This window comes from Sabethes cyaneus, chromosome 3 (genome assembly GCF_943734655.1).
Source record: "Sabethes cyaneus chromosome 3, idSabCyanKW18_F2, whole genome shotgun sequence".
NCBI lineage: Eukaryota > Metazoa > Arthropoda > Insecta > Diptera > Culicidae > Sabethes > Sabethes cyaneus.
In genome coordinates this window covers 28,730,914-28,750,531 of record NC_071355.1, presented here as the reverse complement: position 1 = coordinate 28,750,531, position 19,618 = coordinate 28,730,914, and the positions used below count along the sequence as shown (strand labels likewise).

General features: G+C 38.2%; 1 protein-coding gene across 5 annotated transcripts in view; it reads left to right on the top strand.

Annotated features, from left to right (window-relative positions):
• LOC128744541 (spectrin beta chain, non-erythrocytic 1) overlaps positions 1 to 19,618 on the top strand; it is a 232,040-nt gene that overhangs the window by 92,124 nt on the left and 120,298 nt on the right. For 2 of the 5 annotated variants that reach the window (XM_053841616.1, XM_053841615.1), the window contains exon 1: positions 5,273 to 5,328. The exons of the other annotated variants lie outside the window; for them this stretch is intronic. In XM_053841616.1, coding sequence (XP_053697591.1) covers positions 5,298 to 5,328 — 31 coding nt within the window. In that variant the 5' untranslated portion in view covers positions 5,273 to 5,297. Of the gene's footprint in view, positions 1 to 5,272; positions 5,329 to 19,618 lie in introns of those variants that run through there. 5 annotated transcript variants of the gene reach the window in all.

Below are 19,618 nucleotides of genomic sequence, written 5' to 3'. Positions count from 1 at the left end.
GCTTTGCGGTCGGATGAGTATGAGTAAAGCCATTCGGTAAACCATGAGAGAAATCTGATGTGGTTCAGTTTTTCAATAATGAAATTGTGTGTACCATACCACTGTCAAAAGCTTTCGTTAAATAAAAATGGATCGAATCCACTTCGAATCGCTTAGCTCCTAGCTCACGTGATATCGTTGTGTTGCTTCATAAATCCATGCTGGTTGTTAGAGATGATCGGTACAACAGATACTGCAGGTAGACTGTCTGTTCTGGGTCCATTCGTTGAAGAGATATCTTCAAGGGTTTTCCAAAACTTCGTCTATTGAAAACTGCACAAGTGGAAGATTAATATCATGGAGCAGTATATACTCGATGCAGTTCTGCCGCTGGACGGGCGCGACGCTTTACCAAAAGCCATAGCGAAGAGATTGGCAGATTTTGAGCTCGAGTGAGGAGTGGTTTCCTCGAAGTTGACCTACGGAAGACCCAGTTTTACGTTTCGTAACAAAGTTTCAGAAACTCGAAAGATCCTGTTTAACGGCTGACTGAATCCTTCGCAAATAGTTGTCATATGTCGCGGTAAGAGTCGTTTTACACTATATCTTATCTCACAATCTTGAAGCATAGCTCTATCAGATTCACTTTTAGTAAAAAATATTGGTTGCGTATTTAACGAAGATTGTTACGAAGGTTTCGAAGTTGAGGGGTTCATCACGGTTGCTTGATACTGGAGACCAAGACTTGCCTTTTTTTAGACACTTGTCGAGTTAGTAACACCCAAAAGTGAATCATAGATAGCAAGTATCATCTGGTGAACTGAGTTGATATTAGAAAATCGATTGTTCCTCTCCATGTCTACACAAATAGAGTTCAACATATCATAGGCACATGCAGAGTAATTCAGTTTAATCTGTTCAACTTAGTCGTCAGATATTAACACCGAGAGGCTCATGCTGCATTAAAAATTCCCTTCACTGAATTATACTCGATCTTGGGATACTCGTCGCAGATCGTTGAGCGTCTCGACAACCGCTAGCCGGCTTAATTCTGGAGCCATTTAGCACTTTGGGCCCCTCTAATCCTGGTGTCGATGCGGTTCTTGATGAGAACTGGTTTCGCTGCACAGTCGTTCGGCATCCTCACGACGTGGCCGGCCCATCGTAATCTCCCGACTTTTGCCAGGAGTACGATGGGCTTCTCTCCAAGTATATAGTGCTTGCAGCTGTTGTTTTATACGCCCGCACCACTCTCCGCTTTTCGTTTGTACACAGCCAAACATAATTCGCAGCACTGAAATACGGAAAATGCACGTAAATCTTCCATCGGCAAATAAGGTTTGCTCAATGCAATGGCATGATTAAGGGACATGGAAGCCATTTTTTATTTTTGTAAACTTAAACAGTGTAAATTTACATGTAAGATTTTTTGAATGAGGCGAGTATTTTTGCGCTATTTATATATATATTTATATTTTATATTTTCTGGGAAGGGGAAAAGCCAAGGTGCAAACACTATATGCAGTTTAGTCATATTTCCATCCAGGCATAATAACCCCTTAATCACATTCATTACAATCATATCCCTAGCCTAATTTACAATATTTAGCATTTTTCGTATTTCCCCTAATCACATTCATTTATGCAGGTACAACAGACCTCCGGTAGTCACAAGGACTGTTATTGAGGTGTTTCAATCATGTTATTTTGCATTCAAGTTAATAATAAAAATTTAAACTAAATATTTAGAACATACGGTTTTGAACCTACAAAGTGGAACAATATTCGAAATATTTCGAAATATATTTGCTGGTTAATTTGCGTCGCATAGTGGGCAAAACCGCTCGAAAAAACGGAACTTTTTGTTGCCGCTGTTTTTAAGTTATAAAAAGTGACTTTTATTATGTAAAAAATCACGAGACATCGACGACATCTCATCGCGCGGAAATGACGGAAAGTAACCCATTTTGCCCCATTCACCCTTATTTTTTAATACTTTTGAAAAAAATCATGTACAAACTCTCTCTAATTTGAGATTCTATGGTAAGGAAAGAAGAAGAAAAGAGTAAAAAGGTATATGAACAATTTTACTTTAATACAAATATGATGATTTTGGTAGCAACCCTAACTCAAAAAGGAGTACCCTAAGCGTCCTATAAAAAATATGGGCTTAAAATGTTTCGACTAGGAACAAACACACCAAATTTGAACAAAATCGGAGTACTTTCTCAGTTGTTCGTTTTCTTATTAATACTTTCTCAGATTTCAATACAAGTTGTAGGGCAAAACAAGGCAAAACATTCCCTTACACGAAATTTTTGATAAAACCTTGATCGTCGTTCGATCTTTTGGCTTTTTCAACCTTCCCAACAGGCATGCCTTCTTTGGTAAAAGTATCGAATTGGCATTTTGCTTACAAAAAACTTGAGTAAAATGAGGCTAAACAGAATTCTAGTCTATGTTGTATTTATTGAATAATTTCAACCGACTCATTGATCTAAATGAATAGATTATGTTGCATTAAAGTAAAATTGTTCATATACCTTTTACCTAACATTCTCCTTCCTTCCTTACCATAGAATCTCAAATTACAGAGAGTTTGTGCATGTTTATTTTTCAAAACTATTAGAAAATAGGCTTTGGTTCAGTAGAGTAGTTAACGAAGTGGAACTTTTCTAACTTTACTGAGCGATATTTATATTTTAAAGTTCTCGGGTATGGGTAGTATTGCTGTGCTAGTTTTGCTCATTGTCGACAGAAGCGCGGTGAAGGGAGTTGTTTTCTACTTTCCTTTGTCACAAAAATGCAAATTTCATGTAATCAATCAAACACTTATTCAATGTGAATCCGTCAACCGGCGAGTAAAGAAATATGGAATTTCAATATCACGTTTTAAATTCTCACGTATTTTTAAATCTATACCTATAAAAACGGAAATCTGTCTGTCTGTCTCTATGTTCCTTTTAGAATCGAAAACTACTAAACCGATCGGCGTGAAAATTTGCATGAGTTTTTGGGTCCAGGGAAGGTTTTTATGATGGTTAGAGATCCCTCCCCCACTAAGAGAGGGGCTCTCACACAAATGAAACACTAATCAAGCAAATGGAACAAAATTTGACATGTGGGTGTTGATGATGAATTGAGACCCTTCTCCACTTTAGGAGGGGGGCTCCTATACAAATGAAATAGAAATTTCCTCATAACTCGAGAAGTAATCAAGCAAATGGAACCAAATTTGGCATGTGGGGGGTTTTGGAGGCAGGAATTTTTTTAATATGGTTTGAGACCCCTCACCCCTGTCTCCCCCTACGGACTCTCATACAAATAAAACCGAAATTTTTGCGTAACTCAAAAACTAATCGAACTCGAGACTCTTTCATAAAACATTAATCAATAACAAGACCACCAAAAACTATCAATAGTAACATTAGATAATTCAGCGCGAGACGGCCACAGGCCGCGTCGGCCACTGCGGGGAGCAGCCCCGCGTAGAGATCACCTCTATCTAGGTTTATTTATTTTCCTAGATCTACTGACCTCTATTACTTTCCTTCAGTTGGGTCACCCCTGCGAAATGGTACTTTCTACGAAAAGATTTTACGTGAAATGGTACATCCCGCGTAAGATTTTTCGCGAAATGGTATTCTGCGAAACTTTATATTCCGCGTTATGGTCAACCCAAAATTGGTGTTCCGCAAAATGGTATTCGGCGAAATGTTTTGTAATGATGGCGAATATTTAAATGCTATCCGCTTTATTTTATCAGGCTAAGCAAGGGGGAGTTGTTTTCTACTTTACTGTGAGGGAAATTTGTATATTAAAACATCCATGAACTCCCCAGAAACTTGCAAAACTCGAGATTGTGACAAAGGTCATCCGAGATTTACGATTTATGTACAACACAGTTTAATTTGTGTCAATACGGAGTTTGTCGGGTCAGTTAGTATATATATATATATATATATATATATATATATATATATATATATATATATATATATATATATATATATATATATATATATATATATATATATATATATATATATATATATATATAAGTTAACGTGAGTATCTGTGTATGCTCTACCATACCTCCGGAGCGCCTGGATCGTTCCCCATCAAATCTGGCTTACATGTTTCGTGATATATGAAGGCCTTGACTGCAAACATCTTCAAGATTTGATCCTTCTTTATCGATGGACTTCGTAGCCGTTTATTAGAGTACAGGACAATTACGGGGCTAGCGCAACAATCCTTTGGACCATAGAAGCAGCGCCTAGTCGAGATTCGAACATACGACAACTGGCTTGTTAGACCTGCATGTAACTCGAAACTGACCAGTTAGGTTATTATGACGGTTTCGGGGTTGAGAAAAGGGTAGCTCGTCTCTTACAAGGGAAAGGAAAGGTCCAAATACATAAAATGGGGTGCATTACTCTTGCATTTTGACTGAGAGTAGAGATCTAAGTGGCTGGAAGACAACCCAAGTAACAATTCAGTTTAATAAAGTTTTATAATGTTTCGCTACTGGTTTTCATGACCAATTTAATTAATCCTCTGACAAAACTATTAGCTCCACCAGAGCAAGTGGTCCATTATTCAGAAGGCTGTTATAATCTCTAAGTTACGTCATGACCGCGTATAGTCAAATACAAGTAAATGAAAAAGAAAAATACATTCCATGGCGGTTTTAATCAAGAGACTTGCCGCAGCGACAGTCGGCACTGCACTGCTTCTATCATACTAACCGAGTGAATAACAGTTTATCTTCTCGGCGATAGAAACAAAGAGCAGTCATACGAAAATTAGACTACCTAATATAACGGACGGCAGTAGTTTAGTGAGTAAAACACTCGGGTACCAACCGAACCCCACCTACCATTGCACAACGTGATGTATTTTTGGTCTATATCGAAATTTTCCAGTTCATTCAATTAATCATCCTACGCATCAGCTTGTCTGCATTTAATTTCAACTGGGGCCAGTAATATTTTCTGAGTCAAAACAAATGTTTAAATAAGATAGTAAAGGCTGTGGCGACAACGGACTCGGATGAATGGTTGCCTCCTTGTTAGGTGAAAAATAATATTATTTATATCAACAGACAACAATTTACAACAAAGTTTTTTGTCACATTTTATTTTTTAAAAACGTGCTAAAAATAAGAATGCTAACTCAAGAAATTTTCTCATATAGTAATATAAAATACTATTGATCTTAGCTATGATTATTAAATTTCCACTTTTTTCTCTTTTTTCAGGTAGGAAAAACCATGGTTCAGTTTACTGTCAATCCGTACCTATATAATTAATTGAATGTTTGCAGAGAATCAATATTTTGCTTCAAGTAAGTATTTCTGCATTATTTTTTCAAACAGCTCATCTCATAAACAATCTATCGTGGGACGTCGAACATTTGATTCGAAGCTCAACTTTGATGTAAAATAATTGGCACTGACATTTTACATTACACTCTGCCGTGGTTCGAACGTTTGGCTCATTTTCCCATTCCTCGAGGAGCGGCGAAATCCGACCGTACCAACCGAAACCCACATAACGGGTGGGTGTATCCCTCAACATTGTCTGTCTCGTGTAATAAATTGCTGCTGTAATCATCTTAAAGTCGATGCACTGGCTCGAGATGTGCGAGCAAATCATCCCCGGGTGCGCGCCCGTCCCTTTGCGCGCCAAACCGGTTCCAGGCCGGCGTGTACAATGCGGCTTCGGCCGCGCACGTAAATCTCATTTGACCACGATGATGGTCCCGCAAACCAGCCGCCGCCGCCAACCGGGACTTGGTTCCAGCGCCGCCGCAGCCGACGATGATCGCAATTAATTTGTTAATCCAGCTCATCAGTGGTTTTCCCATTATACTGCTACGCAGCTAATTGGTTTCGATTTCGTGACAGATCAATTCACGACATTTGAATCGAAAGTCGTCCCTACGCCCGTACGCCAATGCCAATGCGGCCGGCGGAGTAAATCGTGGTTATAGGCTCTTCTCGCAGATCTTTAATTTCCGCTTTCCTTTTCATCGGTTTTCGATTGGCTAAGTGCTACCACGCTTCTCGAATTCCACAAAGTCACCGAATCGAATCTGCGCACCGTTCGATCATCTTCGGTGCTTTTTCTTCTGTGTGCCGGTATATCCTTTCCGAGGGAAATGGTGGACCGTTTTCTTTCAGTGAAGTGACCAAAACACTTTTCGAATTTTCTTGATCAGATTTCTAGATTCAGTGTCCGGCTTTGAACTGAGGTACTACCATTTAATTAAAAAATGTTTGAGAATTAAATCAGTACCATTAGATTTCGATTTCACTTCATTAATCTCATCTCGAACTCACTGGGCTCGAACCGTCGTAGGGAGGAAACCTTTTTTGGAATCGCGTGTTCTTCATGTATAGTGTTAATTTTCCTCACTCGCTAGAGCGGCCGCCAGGCGCGGGAGCCTGCAGTGCCAGATGCGATGGTTGAAACAGTTGCTTTCAGTTCCAATGTGGAGCGCGATTTCAGTCAACCGACCGCTTTTTTCTCATTCACCCGTGTGCCGTTTCGTCGTCGAAAAAGCTATGGAACCCAGCTGCCTCGTCCCTAGCCTATGCCTAATGGCGTTTGCCGCAGCAGCCGAGAAAGAGAAATTGCCGCAGCCAGCAGCACTGTGCCTCGACATTCGAAGCCGGCAGAACAAGCGGCCTGGGAAATTGAAATCTAAATTAGACGGTTTCTTTATAGTTTAAACAACAATTAAGTGCAACTGTTTATGCTGCGAGCAGCGGGTGGATTGGATGGAGTGAAACGAGCTAGCGGACATTTAGTTCGGTTCGGTTTTGCTGAATTAAGACCATCTTTTAGGACGCTTGCTTTGGAAAGTTGGATTTTGTTTGTTCAGTTCACCAATGCAAGCTCCAACGGTAATCAGTTGATGCGTTTTCGTGAGACTTAAATTTTTGTTTATCAGTAATTAACTGAAACGAACAGTTTTATTGCTTTGCTTTACTTTAAGTTGAAAATTATGACTTTATTAATGGAAAAAAAATTAAAAACATTTATCAGTGAAAAAAAGTTTCTTGAACCTGTTTATCTGGAAGCTATCGGATAAACATGAGATAGGTACGATCGTAAAATCCACTTTAGTACAAGTCTCTGCTCTGCATTTTTCTTCAATGTATGGTGACGATGGCGTTTTAATTGATTTCTCACGTGCAGCTGATTTGTTGATTACAGCGTATCGCAAATTAAGCTCAAATAACAGTAATCAATGAGCTCATATGCAACGAATTACGACAAACATTGCGTGGATATTGGTTATCGGCTTTGGCAATGTCCACGTGAAGTGACTATTGACACTTCTTGCGTCATAAGGCTGGAGCCTACCTGATTGGCTTGGGGGTTGCCGTAATCTACCGCCATCCGGTCGCAATTTGTAATCCAATGAGCTAGAAATAACGGTAAAATCAACAACATCGCATGTGTATCATTCCGATAAGCTGATTGCATTTCATGACATCGTAATCGGACCTGTAATTGGTGGGTTTCCTGGAAGAGATTCTCACGTGTAACGTGTTGTCGTTGCGTCAGTACCTATATATTGAGCTTAGCTAATGTTTTATATGTAGGACACGGCAGGGTATTTTCAGCCCATTAAGCGATGGCATCTATTTTTTCGGCCTAGTTCTAGTGGAAGAACAGGTGTGTTTGACGTTCTTTGAATAAAAATAGTAGATTACTTACAGTCTTGAGAAAATAGTTATAACATATGCCGGCAAAGTATTTTTATTGACGAAAAAAAAGGCAAATTGGCTGAATTTAGAAACCCTGTAAATGCCCTTCCTTACCCTATCAAATCAGTGAGTTGCACTATTTAACGTTGCAGGTATGTCTGATGAATAAAACTTACAATTCCATAGAAAACAATAGAATTTAATTAATTCAATCATTATTATCAATATCGTATAGTTAGACTTTTTTGTGCGATGCTGTGGAAAATCAATGTCCCACAAGGTAGCAACATGGAACCTCTGTTATTCACACTACTTTTTAACGAAATTACATTATATATATATATATAGTTCATCTGACCTAGAATTTGTCTACATGGAATTTTTAATCAAGTTAAATGAAATTCTAACTTCGTAATTAGTGCGCAAGCAAGTGCGTTGATTCACCGAAATTGAACAGTTCCTCTACCTTCGAAAATGTCTTTATGCATTCTGTGATTGGCTCATTGTAACCCAATGCAGTCCGTGTTTGCAGTAATCCTGGTACCGCGGAAGATGTCGCGAAGCAAGTCGGATGAATCTCCTTTGCACGCGTACAATCCGTCAATTTTAAGTTAGCTGTTTAGGGAACCACACCAAACTACGATTCCCCAACAGTGGGCAAACTTTGGAGAAATACAGTGATTTTAGACAGTGGATATCCTCAAAATTTCGTCCAATCTTAAAGATGAATCCAAGATGAATTCACCACCGAGTGGAATAAATCGATTTCTTTAAATCTGTGCTTTTTAATGTTACCAGATCAGTTTTGCGCTATATATTCCAAGTGACAATTCTAAAGCCACTTGGTATTACTTGAGTTTTACAAATATTTTTTTTTTTGCATTATTAATCATTACCTCCGATTTTATTATGATACTAGCTGAGTGCCCGACCTTACTCGGGGCGCCTTAGTCTTACAGCCACTTGTACATCAGTTATTGTAACCGAAATGCTTATAATGCAAAAATATAACGCTTGTTCCTCTTTTGGACGCTCCTCCCCATTTGTCAGCTCCCACTCTTTTGTTTACCCTGTCACTTACACTTCTGTTTTCTTAACTGAAATCCCTATAAAACCCTATAAAGAAAGAGAAACAAAGACATTTGTCCTATTTGCACCTTCCGCTAACAATGGACCCACCATAGGTGATGAATAGTTTTGTTATTGTACTTTTTAAAAAAAGTAGAAGGTGCAACAGTGTTTCTTCCATGGATACAAAAAACCTGTCATTCCTTTCATCTCACTTTAAGACCAAACTTGTTTGTAAACCACCAAGTTTTCACCACCAGGAGCAAGTATGCACAAATTATTGGCCAACCCACTTTGGAACATGCCACATAAAGTTGACCATGGGAAAAACATGGTGTTCTCAGATCAACTCCACACTGTTTGAATGATTGCCCCTGTGTCTCAAATAGAGTCGGCCAGCAACACTTAGCACTAATGGTCGAACACTTTTTATACGGGTCACTTTGATTCGGCGCATAATTACACTTGACAAATCTACGGCTGCGAGCATTGCCGTTTAGTGTTTCGTATTTTAATTTTTTTTTTCTGTTATACGAATAAATTGTAACAGTCACGTGGGCGTTACTCCCCCCTTCCTGTCAGCAACCTCCTGTCATCAGCTCTTTTGTCCCACCGTAACTTAAGGAAGAACCGTCCAAACATTTCGGAGTCTTCTCCCTGTTACCCCTTCTTTTGTCAACCCCTTCAGTTCTGCCCCAAATTTGAAATAGAACGGTCAAGGCGTTTTAGAGTTAGGCCTTCCTTCTATTAGGGGCCCTCTCCCTATCAGGGAACCTCCCTCGCTGATTCTCTTATGCTAAGGAACAATTGTGCCAAGTTTGATGAATAACCGTCCAGGCATTTCGGAGTTATGGCCTCCCCCTGGTATGAACCCCCCTCCCTTTTATTTCGGAGTTATGCCCCCCCCCCCCCCTATTAGTTCCCCTCCCCCGTTTGTCAACCCCCGTGCTAATTCCCTGATGTCAAGGAACATGTGTGCCAAGTTTGATAAAGAAAGGTCAAGGCGTTCGGAGTTATGGCCCCCATCCTATTAGGGACCCTCCCCTACTATCAGGGTACCTCCCTCCCTCGTTTTTGTTAACCCCCCAGTGCTGATTCTCTTATGCCAAGGAACAATTGTGCCAAGTTTGATGAATAACCGTCCAGCTATTTCGGAGTTATGGCCCCCTCCCCCTGTTACGAACCCCGCCCCCCTTTTGTCAACCCCCCAGTGCTGATTCTCTTATATTAAGGGACATGTGTGCCAAGTTTGTATTTTTCATCAAGCACTCAGAGCACTCTTTTCAGCTTCTAATTGTATAAACTGATGCAATGGAAGTATACAGAGTAAAGCATCCAATGCCTTCGATGGTGTACTTCTCATTGCCCCTGTTACTGAGAGAGTGGCTAACCCTTGAAGTCTTTCCATCTTTTTTTGGTTAGCTTTCTCTTTCGTTTTCGGCCACCAGACCAATGAAGCATAAATAATCCTGGGTCTGACAATAGCCGAATAGATCCAATGGATCATCTTCGGTTTCAGTCCCCATTGCTTACCAAAAGTTCTTTTACATATCCAAGGAGCATTTGTAGCTTTGTTTACTGCTTGCTCTAGATGTGTGTTCCAATTGAGTTTTCTGTCAGGAAATACTCCATGATATTTGACAGTGTTTGAAAGTTTAAAAAGTGTTCCTTTCAATCTGATGTTGTTTAATGTAATTTTTTTCCTTCTCGTAAATGGTATGATAGTAGTTTTATTGGCATTTATGCTGACGCCCTGCCTATCACGCCATGATGAAATCAAATTTAAAGCCATTTGCATTCGGTGTGCGATAATAGAATCAAATTTTTCTCGAACAATTATGACATCACATTATGCATCTGCGAAGCCAATTATTTCAAAGCCTGGCGCTGTCAACTTTTGAAGAAGATCATCAACTATTGAAGACCACAATAGAGGTGATATTACGCCTCTTTGTGGGCACCCTTTTACTGCTCTAATGCTTATAGATGAGCTTCCAAGGTTTGCTGATATCTCCCTGTTTGATAACATTTCGCTAATCCAGTGGATAATGGATATATCGAAACCACGTTTCGTCATAACCGTAATCATTCAATTATGAGATGAATTATCAAATGCGCCTTCTGTGTCTAGGAAGGCAGCTAGTGAAATTTCTTTCGCTTCAAAAGACTTTTCTAGTTTTTTTACACCAGTTTGCACTGCTGTTATTGAAGACTTGCCTTCTTGATATGCGAATTGACATTTGCTCATAGGATCTTGGGCTAAATATGATAGCTTTATATGCTCATCAATTACACGGTGTTACACGGAAAAATACTTCTCAAATGACCTAGTGTACGTTGTTAGGCATACCTAGTACATCATAAAAATACATTTGAAATCTTCCTAACACCCCCAAAATTTCAAGTTATTGCAAAAAAAAAAAACGTTTTTTGGCTAGGTGTACACATACTATCATGAATTACTCAATAATTTTCCAAGCAATTTTAAGTTTTTTATACATTTTTGGGAAGCTTAGAGGATAAGCTTTTAGGATATATATACATTCACTATGGTCCTACAAAAGTTAGACGAGATTTTCTCAATTAAATATGAAATTTAACTAAAAAATCCCATAAATTTCAGCCATATCGGTCAACATTTGCAAATTTGAGACCATTTTTAAGAGTTGTAGAATTTGTTGCTTCTCATATATCACCCGCCTAATCTTACATTGTGTACAAGATGCTCAGTTGTAAGTTTAGGCGGGTGATATATGGGAAGCAATCAATTCTACAACTCTTAAAAATGGTCTCAAATTTGCAAATGTTGACCGATTTGGCTGAAATTTCTAACCCCCCCCCCAGACGATAATTTGTTCTACACTTTTACACTTTGAAGCTTGAAATTTCTGCTACCAATTACTTAGAGCACAAAACGTCGTCAGTAGCATAGACCTCGTGCTGTTTCAACTAGTCGACTGCATGCAACTCAATCTTGGGTTACTCGACGCCGATTTTCTAGGCATTTCAGAAGGCGCAAATCGCAAAACAAAGTTGAGCCATCTCGCACGTAGAGCCCCTCTGTTCTGAGTGCCCGTGGGGTTGTTAAATAGAAACGTTTTTCTTATGACTGTCCGGTCCACCGCAGTTTACCGTTTGCTTCATCAGATGTCCGATGGTAATTTCCCCAAGTTGTGTCTGCTGCTCGTAATTCATAAACACGCAAATTTCGTTTTACATCTACTATTATGGGACGTAAGAAAAATCGGTCGAAAAAAGGATGGACGTTAATTCAAATCTTAGACGTAAAACGAGACGACATTAATTCAAATTCCGGATGTAAAAATATTGACGCAAAAGGAAATCACGTAAAATAAATGGACGTTAAAAGAGATTCTAGTGTACCTCCGCCGCTCTTCGCTTGCCAACTTTTGCTCCGTGAAATATCGTCCGCAAGTGCGGGCTGCCCTCCCTGAGTATCGTCAAACCCATAAAAACTACCGGTCTAATAAGGGCTATGTACTTTGTCAGCATCGTACGGTGGCTATCGTTTGCTAGCGGATGGAAGCACTTTGCGAAGGGCAATGTAGGCTCGATTATCTTCTAAAATGCGCCGCAAGATCTCCTTATTTGTGTTAACCACCAGCGGCCACCAGCGATCCCAACGATAATCCTCCACGAAAAGTGCACGTTCGTCTTGTTTAGCCTCACCCAATCATGTATTTGGTCTGCGACGCCTTTACTTTTAGCCCAATCCTGCTAGTCTCCGCTACTAGTCTCAGTCTGTCGCAGATGGCCTCCGCCGTTGCGAAGTTTCGGCCTACAATATCAAAGTCATCTGCATAGCCAAGAAGTTTGATACTTTCACTGAAAATTGAGTCTCTCGTTTCGATTTTGCTCGCCGGATCATCTTCTCAAGGACGATGTTGAAAAGCATGCAGGTTAAGCTGTCAACTTGTCTCGACTTTTGTCGCGCTTGAAAGGGTACTTGTACCTTTGAACCATACCCGAGTAAATGATTATAACAAAAAGATGACAAAAAAATATCTCAATTAGATAGAAATAACAGAATTTGTTATATTTTTGATCAGACAAAATAATGAGACAAACAGAATTATTACAAGTTTTGTTATTATATCAAAATTTGTTATAATATTGTTATAGAGCAATTCCAGCTCAACTACTAAAATGGTTTATCTCGACCATTTTAAATTTCGAAATTTTGCTAATACATTGAACCACGCACGGATTCATTTTCCATGAAACATGTTTTTTCGTCAAGAGTAACTTTTAAAAGGGCGTATTTAGAAATAAGAATATATTTTTGGAAAAATCCTATCTCGAAAACTACTTCTTTTATGAAAATGACGTCAAAGTAAAAGTCGTAGTAAAGTTGATGTATTTTCAGACAAAAATACACTGAAAGAAAAAGCTTTGTAAACAGGTTGCTGGATGGTTTCATCTACTTTCACGACATAGGCGTGAAAAACAAGCAATACAACTTTGAGGTGAATTACATTCAAACTAATATGTACTTTGCATCAATATTTATGTATTGTCCCTTAGTAATCGACAAAAGATAATGAAAGAAAACCACTATTTTTACCATTTTCTTCAAAAATAAAAGTCCTCTTGGTTTTACTCTCCGTTTTGAATATGACGAAGAGCATCAACAGCACATCAGCAGATTACTCGGAGTAAAAACATCGATATCTAAGCTCTGATTCAAACTACTTGCATTATTTTGGTGCCAGTTGAATAGCTCATGCACACGGCATAACGAATACACTGTGAACAGTGCTTGGAGGAAATCCAAGCTTTTTCGCAAGTTTTCTTAACGAGAGATCCGGATTTTTATTGCGCACACAATTGCTTTTCGCACATGCGCTTCTTTCGACGCCATTTTACGCTGAGCGCTTGTAATATAAACAAGTGTTATATTTTCAGAAAGAACAGGCATACGTCTACCACTCTGCAAAATATTTCATCATCATTCAAATCTAAAATGGAATTTTAACACTAATATTCTCGGTTTATGTTTTGTTTACAAAGTCACATAGTTACTGAGAAATAGTTTCTTTTACGCATCATTTGAATAATTAAGTTCGTAGTTGTTTTTAATCTTCTCTTTGGTCGGGTCCTGCTAAAATGAGCAGAAAAGTCTATAGACACGAAAGCTGAAATATACGCGTAAGGCTCATTGCAAAAAAAACTTGACGGCCTTATTTTCTTATGTATTTGATGGCGCATTGTACAACATTCTTAAAAAGGTGCAACACAGATTGAGGGGGCATAGTACCTTTTGCACCATATTTTTTGCCTCATTTCAAATTTTTTTTTCTCGATAACGCGCGAGACGATTCGATTCGCCTTTTTTGCATTCTAAACATTGCACTTTAGACAATTATTAACAATTTTGTTTTTATACGGAAACCTCTTCCTCCCTCCCCTACGGCTCCTTGAAAAACGTCATTCAGAAAAAACATGAATTGCGGTACCATGAATTGGCGCTCGAGAGCTTATCCCAAATGAAAAATTCCAAAACGACATGAAAGTGTATTAAATTATCTCGTGTTTGACTCATCCTTTTTTTAAAATTCGAATGCATAACAAAATGACGCACATTAAAGTCAGGTCAGGTCAGGTTTAGTCGAAAAAATTGACTTTAAACATTTCTAAAAAATATATAAATTGCAGTATCCAAAAAAGGATGGGTCAAACACTAGATAATGTTGTCATCTTTGAAACAAAAAACGAAGCAAGAGAATTGCTCGAGCCGTTCTTGAGATATTTATGGTACCGTCAAACGGGGTAACTTGCAACAGCGGGGTAACATGCAACAACGCTATATCGATCCAATTTAGTGTACCTTTTGATCTGTTACTTCAATTTTTAATCTATATCAGTCTCTGAATCTTGTTGTTAATAGTTCAAAGAAGCCATAGATACTGTTATGTTGATTTTCTGCTGTTTTGGTGATTTTTAAAAAATTCCACAAGATGGTGTCAAATTCATCGTCAATTTTTCGTCAGTAAAACGTTTATGTCGCCCACAGGCACTTCAAATAAAAGAAGCCTAACATACATTTTTTATAGCATAATGAACAATAACGAAACAAAATAATCGATTTATGATGACTAGTTTTGTTTAACTTACTTGTTACCACATTATTCGTAAAACAAGTACATAAACGGGGTAACTTGCAACAGCTGGTAGATATAAAAAGCTGTGTTCCGTTAGCTTCAAGAGGAAAGTTATTATTTAATTTTGCATCAAACAATACTAAAGCACACCTGAAGAGTGTAAGATACTTTCGGTAATTTGGAAATATGCCGGTTTCTCTGGATATACTGAAGATGGCCATAGAAGAGGCCAAAAAGAAAATAACCTCACTGAGAAAATTGACCAGCAATATGACTGTGTCTAATTACGACCACTCGTAACGTAATGAACATTCATATATTACGTAACCAAGATATCGATGATGTTCAACTCTCCTGCTCCAATTCATGACGCGATTTTGCATAGTGGATATACGGCATGTAATGCGTTATTACACAACTCCCGCTTCCCTAAGTGCGTTACGTAATATGTTAATGGTCCTAAAAGAAGGCAGCTTTAAAGGATCCAGACAAGGAATATCAACTGCATGAATAATATAAAAAGTTATTTCTGTAATTTCCGTTATATTCATGTTATATTCGTGTATATTCATAGCAAAAGCATTCAAAATCGCAAGTCGGATTATCATTTGCATATGCAAGTCAAAAGAAACTCATACAAATCTTTAAATTCGTTCAATTTCCAAAAAATATTGCTTGTTGCAAGTTACCCCGTTTAAGGGGTTACCAGTAACAAATTAGTTAAAAAGTTCTACAACAGCCAATATTGATCGCATATTTTTTCTCAATATGTGAAATTGTTCTATGCTAGACCTAATAACTTTGTATTAATTAAATGTTCTCAAATGTACTACAGATAAGTTTTTACTTGCACTCATAGTTGAGAACTGTTGCAAGTTACCCCGTTTGACGGTACAAATTTGAAAACCTGGTTTCGAGAAAAACGACATTGAAGTTTTTATTCACTGTGCAATCGTTCCAGACATGCGCAGTACAAATAGGTATAACTTATTCAATTTTCGAAATTCATCCAAACGACTTCTACCACATATACTCAAAATGTTAATCTTTCGAATTAATTAATAAAAAAAATCGATTTTCTGGTATTGAAAAAGTACTAGTACGGAAAGTACGGATTCGATTTCTTCTTCTTGATCACGGATTTGGACCGAACACCGAACGCTTTTTATCTATTTATAGCCAGCTTGAATCAAAAACTGACAACCCCGAATAATCTATCGGCCAAATCATATAAGTCTTTAATCTTCCTTCATTCAAGAGTAGTTCTGGCATAGGGGATAAGACGGTTCTGGCATAGGAGATAAGACGGTATATGTCATGAGTTCAATCCCGGCTGAAGGATGAACAATTTTTGAAAATGTATGAAAGTTTTTTTCTGTGCTATTTGTGAATGTTGTCGAAAGTAGTTGTCTATTTTTGACAATTTCGTCGAAATAAAATGTCGATATAGCAGATAAAGGCAAAGAAGTTTTTGCTATATTTTAACAAAATTATAACAAAACCTGTTAGATATATTACAACAAATTTTGATATAATTTTGTTCTAAACATAACAAATTTTGTTTTGTTTTGCTACAACTGCATATAAGTTCTGATAGAATTTTTGATATTTTAACTACTAACGAGACCAAAATTATAACAAATCATGTTAGAAAAACCGTCGTAACAGAATATCATGATTTGTTATAATTTTGTTACGTTTGTCTGATCGGGTAGAGGCGCTGGTCAAAAGGAGACTGCAAAATCCACTTATCAAGATAGCGACGCGTTTGGTTGGGTTATCGACACATTCTGTGCCTCTTCCTACATCTATTGCAGATTACCAGCGAACCACATGCCCTAGCGGGTGTTGTGGGTTCGAATCCGGTTATAATCTCAGATTATAACTTGGTTCGACTCATGCACCTTCCAGTATTGGACAAAAGGTAGGAGTCAAAATGACTACTTGTCAAGCGTAGCTACCAATTTCCCCCCCTCCTTTCCATTTGTTTCTTGCAGTAAGAACCCAAATTTACAACTTCTGATGGAGGCACTTCACCCACGTCTCCTGGACAATATGCCGATGCTACGCAAATTTCAGTCTTTCGTGGGTCGTTGGAAGCTCAATCATTATTGCTGTGAGATCTTTTGTAATCAATACTGTAATTGGAAAACTTTTAATGGTTTCACTTACCAAAATGGCAGCTCTTGGCGAGAGCTCACCTTCGGCATAAATCAATTTACATGACTTTGTAGGAATTCCTTGTATCCTACCTTTATAGGTCCACGGCTCCTGGATCAGTGCTACAGTCAATCCACAATCATGGGTCACACACAATTGTGGGTCTTTTTAGCTTTAGCTGCTAATTTCCATTTGAATATCAGCTAATAATTGATCAAATTGTTAAACTTATGAGTAACAATTTCATCGATCAATTTTAGTATAGTATTCACGCATCAATCGGCAGAAAAAGCTAAAATGACCCATAATTGTGTGTGACCCATGGTTGTAGACTGACTGTACATCCAGGTTGCTTTCTGTGAATCTTCTACAAAGTACAGAAATTGCTCCCTTTGCATGGTGAAGATTCCCCTGGACGAATTTAATATTTCTCCTATGTGGTTTTATATGTGGTACAACCGGGCTGTTTTGAGTTTAGTCCTGCACCGTTGACACCACTGGGTCCTGTGTGTGATTTGACTGATTGTATCAGCATCGCCAGTTTCCTCTTGGGTCTTATCGATGTCACAGGCTCTCCTGAGCGCTGTTCCCCCACTTGATTTGTTATTTATATTTAAATTAAAAAAGTTATTAACTGTTTTCATCTCGATGGTCTTAATTTGCTGGGAGAAAGAAGCAACTGTCCTTTACCAGCTTAGAACAGAGGGAGCAAACTACTGCACGGGGTGCCCTGGTACCATGCAGGCTCCGTTCGACCTTGTGAGATTTAATTAGACCCCCCCCCCTCCTGAAGCATTCATCCTTAGGCACGGGTCGCGTTACACCGAGGATTGGGGTCCTCTTCCGCAATTTACTCAGAATGCAGCATGCTCCAATGTTGTTTGCTACATTGTGAGCAAAAGTTTTTTTTTACAAAATTTGCCGCGCGGAAGAGACTCGGGGTGCAGATCTAGATGGATCCATCACATGTTTGCCATGGAACCACCCAGCGCTGCACACTGAAAAACAAATCTCAACACTCCTCCTTTATCCTGGCTTGTGACAGACTGTTCGGATACCGATCCAATTTCCCCATCACCCGTTCACTCTTTTTGTGGAGCCACACGTGTTAGTTCATCGGTAAAGGTCCCTCACTGGCGAAGTTACCGACCAGTTAGCTTCGAGGTACGATGCTGGTCTAACAAGCCAGTCGTCGTATGTTCGAATCTCGGCTAGGCGGTGCTTGCTAGACAGAGTCAGAAGGATCGTTGCACTGGCCCCGTAACTTTCCTGTACTCTAACAGCCGGCTGCGATGTCTGTCGATAAAGAAGGGTAATGTCTAAAGACGGTATAATAATCCCAAGGCTTTTCTTTTTGTGAAATTTTAATGTTATTTTGTCTTTATTTTTTCCATGACAGAATTCTTAAAATTCGTAGATTGAGAAAGTTGAAAGTTTTACTTCTTAATCTGCTATTCATTATTGCTACAGATACGTATAGTTGTGTCCGACTTGCTTCATCCCATTACTAACAAGTATTGATTTTTAGGAAAATGCCAGTACAATAAAAAAAAACCCGATTTAATCTACCTAGTGAAAGGTGAAAGGAACCTTTGTTATACGGTCTTACTTGCTGTTTGAGATAGAAATCGACACGTTTTCGGAACATAATTCATCTATTGGTTGACGTTGCGTAATGCGTTGGTTTACATAAAATTTTTGAAAATTGAATACGTTTACAAAATTTGAACAAAATAGGAACACTTTTAAATTTTGATAGATCCTTTTCTCACGAAAATGCTGAGTAAGGATAAGTAAGTTGTTATTAATCTGAGAAGTGAAAATAAAAGTAAGTTGTAAGAGGAAATCTTATTCTTTAACATATACATTGCCTTGTAAAGGTCTACTGTATAGGTTTTTGAACTATAAATAATTTCCTGTAATACCATTCTATTTGATTCACATCAATAGAGTTTTCTTGAATAATTTTCATCAATTTTTATTAACCTTCGGTTACTCACGCTGTTGTATTTTGTACAACACGTGTAGGTTTTCCAACGCCATATTGCTATAAGATTACAAATCGTTGTTTAACTAACGTATATTGTTCAATAAACTTATTCTGAGCAAAATATCATAATTATTCAATGCATTAATAATTTAAATTGTTGGGAAAATAGATCAGCATAAACCGACATCACAGAATCGAAGCAGAATCAGCATGCGAGGTGTACCGCAATTGACCCCAACTGGAATTTTCTCTCGTTTCTTCATACGGAAAAATGGTGTCTGTATGCAGCAAAACTAGCCAATGTAAAATGTTTAAAATGTATCCGTCTGTCCGTCGAGTAATTCGTAGTCAAAATTAAGGTATTTTTTATAATCAAAGTTCTACAGTTCCTAAACAAGCAAACATAGAGGTATACTATATTCAGCAAAGTTGTTTATTTTTATCATTTGTACAACTTTGTAATACATGAAAAAGTCATACAACAATTACAAAAAGAGCAAAAATATAAAAACTGATTTTACATATTCATATACAATAAATAAGATTTTTCTATCTTCACTGCAGTGATAGAAGGTT